This window comes from Thunnus maccoyii, chromosome 24 (genome assembly GCF_910596095.1).
Source record: "Thunnus maccoyii chromosome 24, fThuMac1.1, whole genome shotgun sequence".
Classification (NCBI taxonomy): Eukaryota; Metazoa; Chordata; class Actinopteri; order Scombriformes; family Scombridae; genus Thunnus; species Thunnus maccoyii.
This window is the reverse complement of record NC_056556.1, coordinates 6,934,324-6,940,508: the sequence shown is the minus strand read 5'-3', so window position 1 is coordinate 6,940,508 and position 6,185 is coordinate 6,934,324. Positions and strand designations below refer to the sequence as shown.

At 38.4% G+C, this 6,185-nt stretch overlaps 1 protein-coding gene across 1 annotated transcript; it reads left to right on the top strand.

Moving 5' to 3' along the window:
• The first annotated feature begins 2,021 nt into the window (after window positions 1-2,021).
• Window positions 2,022-4,688, top strand: LOC121892361 (protein jagunal homolog 1-B). The gene is made up of 4 exons (XM_042405381.1): window positions 2,022-2,154; window positions 3,353-3,450; window positions 3,677-3,749; window positions 3,864-4,688. Exons 2-4 carry the CDS (start codon window positions 3,362-3,364, stop codon window positions 4,251-4,253), a joined length of 552 nt encoding a protein of 183 aa, XP_042261315.1. The 5' UTR covers window positions 2,022-2,154; window positions 3,353-3,361; the 3' UTR covers window positions 4,254-4,688.
• The last annotated feature ends 1,497 nt before the right edge of the window (window positions 4,689-6,185 follow it).

The window sequence follows — 6,185 nt, the reverse complement described above, 5'->3', positions numbered from 1 at the left end:
CTGTTAACAGTACATGGCCTCAGCATGTACATCAACCACTGGACTTCGCTTACAAAACTGAACAGAAAACACCAAGAGGCAGATTTTCTGAGCACCGTGAGCAACCCCACACTGAGACAGACATCGAGACTGGTCAACACAGACAGACTAGACAATCCAGAGAAAAGTGACTGTCAGTTCTGCCAACAATAAGAATAGAGCAACACTTTGTGCAGCCTGTATAAAGACATGAGTCGTGTTCTTTACCAAAATGAAATGTAAATACCTAGAATTTGTGACTCTCATATCATCAAAAAATGCGATATTTATCCATGGAAAACACTAACATTGCTGTGGAAGCAGCAAAAATACTGAATGTTCCAGCTTGACCGAAAACACATTGGATAAAAGCATCTGCCAGATGAATAAATGTCAGTGTAAAATCAGCGGAACAACACATGAGATCCTTCAAAGGCTGACTCTTCTTTTTGATTTTTTATTTGTTCTCTTTTCTTCTACAGTTGTCCACATTAGCATAACATTGAACTATATCTCATCTAATTGTATCTATTATTTTAATGGGTTTTTTTTTTAGTGATTTGTTTGCAACATTTTTTTTTCTTTTATTACAGTATATCAGGTAGTAGGCTGTAGTTATGTAGTCAGTGTTGGAATGTAACTAAGTATATTTAGTCAAGTACTGTACTTAAGTATAATTTTTAGGTACTTGTACTTTACTTAAGTCTACTCCACTACATTTCAGAGGGAAATTACACCATAGATTACAATCTTACATTATATAATATATGATAAGCTTATGAAATACAAAAAAAGTTAAACATTAAACCGGTTATTCCCAAATTTTTTTGGCTTGTAACCCCTGTGTGTAGTTAGGACTACTTGTCATATTACAAATGTTTTAGTTGTTAGCAGCTCCAACAAATAAATAATTTTTCAGTGCCCAAAGTGGTAATACTTTCCAATATTTCACAAAAAAGCAAAGTTTGGAGAAAAGTCTGTAAAATGAGTGAAAATTTCTTTCCTGTACCCAGCTGATATCAGTCACAGCGGCCAAGTACTTAAACTTTTAATACTTTAAGTGAATTTAGTTGATGATATTTCTCTGCTTTTACTTAAGTAGGATCTCAAATGCAGAAATTTTACTTGTATTGGAGTAATTTTACATTGTGTTTTTGATACTTTTACTTAAGTAAAGGATCTGAGCACTTGTGCAGTGTAGTGTAGTTTATACAGTATATTAATGTGCAAATGGTTTGGTTTTTATGTTTTTGTACATTTTTACATTCTGTATATATGCTTATTATACATCATTTGTAAACCTTGTCCATGTTTTGTACTGTATGGTTATGCCGATAAAGCAAATTTGAATTTGAGAGAGTCTGACCTAAACGATATTTAGAATTAAGAGGGAAGGAATAGACATTAAATTCATGTGGATTCCTGCACATATACTGTAGGTGTGGACGGAAATGAGCCGGCAGATAAATATGCAAAAGGAGCAACAAGAAAAAGAGAAATAAGTATGGTAGTTAAATAATGCAAGGCTGGGGTTAAAAGTGTGATCAAATCAGAAATGTAAAAGAAATGGAAAAAAGGGCTGATACTACTACAGCATTCAAAGAAAAGTAGGAGAAATGAGAGGAAGTAATAGAATAGAAAGGAGGAGGACATGATATCAAGAATGAGGTTTGGTCACCCCCGGTCTGAACAGTACGCTGAACATCATGAATAAACATGCTACTGGTGTGGGCTGTAGGTATTTTAGACTGTCCTAGATATCAGCAAGAGAGACAGATATTTAGAGACACAAAGGAATCACATGACACTTGGTTTGAAAGAAATGTTGCAGAGGATTTCAGGTGATCTGGGGCTATTTTCTTTCTTTCTGTTTTCAGAAAACACAGGACTTAGTAGGAGAATTTAATGTAGTATTACAGAAACCATCCTGACCCACACTTCAATCCACAAGGTGGGGATAATGAGCTTATAAGCAACAAAAAAACACCAACAGAAGAAGAAGAAGAGCGTCTGACCAATCACAGCTTGTAACGTCATCCTCCATTCCATGGATGTAGTCCAGCTAGCTGCACAGTTTGTGTTAGCTAGCATATTTATATTTTAAGGCTTCTTATGAACACCAGCTGCAGATAAAAAGTAAGTGCTATGATTAACCTTTTATTTAATTTCCTACGAGGAAGTTTGGAAACGAAGAAGACAAGTTATCTCATCTGTATGACCTACACAGGTAGCAAGTAGCCACTATTAGCTTGGTAACTTAGCTCTGCTGCCTTTCTGCCGTTTGTGAGCAATTTAAGTGAACCTGCCTACATACATAATGAGATATGAGGTACCCGAGCTTCTGGAGATATATTTGGACTGACGTGTTTAATGTTTCCTGACCTAACTTAGCCATGTTAGCAACTGACCAGCTCCGTCAGCGACTGTCTCACTCACAGACATAGTACAAGTCACGGAAAGGTGTGATTTGTGCTTCATTAGAAGTATTCTCAAACACTCTTACAGTAGGAAACGATTCACCAAAGAGGTCCGACTTTTTGGTTTGGATAATGTGTGTTCGTTAAGCTTCTCCACCTCCAATAAAACAGAAATACAATACAGTGCAGTGCAATAACAGTGCTGCTCCAGCTGTGATTAGACAGCTGTTGACTTATGTGTAGTTTGTGTTTCACAGTTTCAAGTCTTTCTTAAAACAACAGTCAGGAGCCAAAATGAACATTGAAACAGATTTTTCTTGCTGTAATCATTCCTCCTGTTCATACTGACTGTTCATACTGTGCAAAAATGTAATTAAAAGTTCACGTAAAGCTAATATGAAGCTTCAGCCGTTCAAATGAGTCAAATCAAGCGGATATTTTTCAACATTAGTCTTTTTAGAGCCGAAGTTCCTCTTTTTGTTACTATACTTCATGCAGGAAACACTGTCCGAGGAAACAGACAGCAGTTGTAAATTTGGCAGATATCCACTTGATATGACTAACTCAGACTGCTGAAGCCTCATATAAGCTTCACATCAACTTTTAAATGCATTTGTGTGGACGCCCTGTGGATTTTAGCCCCTATAACTTACATTGAGAGCACATTTGAAGGGGATATTTTAATGGTCAGTATGAACCATAGACCAAACAACAAATCAATTAATCAAGAAATTAACTGACAGATTAATTGATAATGAAAATAATCATTAGTTGCTAGTATAGTTCCAAGAAAATCATCATTTTTGAAAGTTCAGTTATGATAGAGGTGCCAGCATCTCCCAAAAATTAAACACCTCCCACTGAGATCTAGTTTTTTGACTCTTATTTTAATCATATTTGACATGTTTTGCTTTCAGATATTCACGATGGCTTCTCGAGCAGGACCGAGAGCAACAGGCACGGATGGCAGTGACTTTCAGCACCGAGAGCGGGTTGCCTCTCACTACCAGATGAGGTTGGTTTCTAATCTTCTTTAATCTTTTTAATCACCCTCTAAACAAAAACTATAATTAAACTATAATTTGATTCAGTAATAAGTAGGTAATAATTTGTGATGTTTAAGAGTTGAAGCCACACTGCTGCATTTAGTATTTTGAGCAGATCAGAGCCGTTAAAACAGCAGAATTTTTAAGTGTATTGACATGTTGAATTAATCATTAATCCTGTCTCATTGTGCACAGCGTTGCCTTGAAGTCTGAAATCCGTAAACTCAACATCGTCCATCTGCTGATCTGGGTGCTGATGGCAGCTCAGGTAATGGCAAACTTTTGCAAACTGGCACAAACCTTAAAAAAAAAAGTTTTTATTGACTGACAGTTGTCAGAGTTGAGCTAGTTGTAATATTCTGTGTTGTCTATCATTTCTCAGGTGATAGTGACCCAGTTGAGCCTCGTGTCCCACAAGGTAGTAGCCACCCCGTACCAGTGGGAGTACCCCTACCTCCTGAGCATAATTCCCACCGTCTTCAGCTTCTTGGCCTTGCCTCGCAACAACATCAGCTACCTGGTCATCTCCATGATCAGCGCCGGGCTTTTCTCCGTGGCTCCACTGATTTACGGCTGCATGGAGATGTTCCCCGTGGCTCAGCAGCTCATTCGGCACGGCAAAGCCTACCGCTTTATCTTCGGCTTCTCGGCCGTATCCGTCATGTACCTGGTGATCGTCATCTCTGTGCAGGTGCACGGCTGGCAGATCTACTACAGCAAGAAGCTGCTGGACCAGTGGTTCACCAGCACGCAGGACAAGAAGAAGAAATGAGTTCACCCCATAGCATGCTTACCTATAAGATCTTCTGTGTGGATCTTACAGCTGAGGTATGTTAGTGGGAAACTGAACTGTTCGAGGGGAGAAAGAAGATTTAATTAATTCCAGGTGAACTGAGCCAGACAAGACTGATGAGAAAATATTGCTGTCCATCATCTTTTTCTATATTTATATTTGACAATAAAATTGTTCAAATGTTTGGGAATCAGTCCCTGGACTACTTGCGACTGCTGCCATCACTCTGTGCGTGAATCCTTCTGGCATTTCATCATTCCAAATATACTGTAAACTGCTTCCATCTGTCTGTCTGTACCCCATGATTACAGGTACTAACAGTGTAAACAGACCAGGGGTAATTGGAAGAAGACTGTACTAACGTGTAAGTTCATGTTTTGGAAATAAATTTTAAGAATAAATTTGAATATTTGACTTGATTGTTAATTTGTCATGAATATTGTTGGCCACTGCAACAAAAACATCAGCTGCTATTTAGCATTTTATTATGTCCATGCCAGATCTCAGAGGAGGGTTTCACTTCTAAACCACTCAATTTAATCATTTTTCTCTTTGCTTCTCAGTAAATTCAAACTTTATGTAGAGAGCAGGTGGTTTTCTGTATTACTTGTGACACTATTAGCCTCCGAACATTCTCATTCTGTAGAATATGGCAAACAATGGGCTGTAAGATGTGACATGTATGAGAAAGGGAGAACATTTTATTTATCTGATACACGACTTTCTCTAGCTCGCTCGACCATCGCTGCTAGCTTTGGCCAAGCCAGGGAGGGTGGGGGCCAACTTTGAATGCTGCATCTTGACAGTCTTCACACATTGAACATACTGTACATCCGTCTCCTCTGCACCAGCTCCTTTGCCATCTGTGAACAAGTATTTTCCAGACGCCTCAGTTCTTTCATGACAGCAGTGCGACACAAGATGGCTGCATGAAGTGCCAGTTACTTTGTTTGTTTTATGTGGGTTCAAGCACTATTCCCCTCCAATTTATATTTTGTTTTTCAGATCATATTCATGTACATACGAGAAAAGGATGCCATAATTAAGGTCTAATACTGTGTTAACATCATAATTCTATGCCTACTTGATGGATTAATTTCTGTTCTTTGAAAGATGCCAGCATTTGAAAACCCAACAAATATGTCACTGGTGGCCCACTAGTTCATAAAATAGTGATACTTCAAAAATTATGTCATGTTTTTGAGGTTGTGGGTTCAAGCCTGTATTTGTCGGTAAATTTTGAAAGTGAGCCACAGCACTGACGATTGAGAAGCTCTGACAAAAGCTTGTGGTTGGAACAAAACTCAGTGTAGTTCTATGTGTTTAACCTCTGCACTACAGTTTTCTTGAGTCTGTCACTGCAGAAGATTGAAAACCTCTGATGACTCGTGGAAACCATCTGCTCGATTCCCTCTCCTCCTGAGGCACTGAGTAACTGAGGCAAACTCTAATGCTTCCCACATGGGTGGGTTAGGGGGGTTTCTTTAACCTTTAGGCCATTTCAACCACCCACCACTACAAAACTAGATATTGTTTTCACCACGCAGGCAGTACAATACAATACAATTCTTGAAATGGGTTATTTTTGACCCTGTGAAACTCAGTGTGATGCTAAATCAATGACTACATTTCAATTAAAGTGACTTTCATGAGTGAAAGCCACTAAATTCCTTAAGCCTTTAAAATATGCTACTCAAAGGTTTTAAAGATGCTTGGAGATTTTTCAAAGCCAGTATTTTGAGGTGTGAGTGTCTGGTCCTGTAGCTCAGTCTGTTTGGCAGCTGTTTAAAGGTTTTGAAGTTGTGGGTTCAATCCTGAATCAGTCATACTTCTTAAAAGTCAGACACGAGATATGATTGAAAACATTTAATGACACCTTGATACCATCTGACCCAGTGCTGCACTATGTTA

What these genes read in the sequence shown, in the direction of transcription:
- LOC121892361 (XM_042405381.1), top strand. Translation starts at nt 3,362, where the DNA reads ATGGCTTCTCGAGCAGGACCGAGAGCAACAGGCACGGATGGCAGTGAC. An exon ending in GCCTCTCACTACCAGATGAG is followed by an intron (nt 3,451 to 3,676) that starts GTTGGTTTCTAA and finishes CATTGTGCACAG; the next exon opens with CGTTGCCTTGAAGTCTGAAA. An exon ending in GGGTGCTGATGGCAGCTCAG is followed by an intron (nt 3,750 to 3,863) that starts GTAATGGCAAAC and finishes ATCATTTCTCAG; the next exon opens with GTGATAGTGACCCAGTTGAG.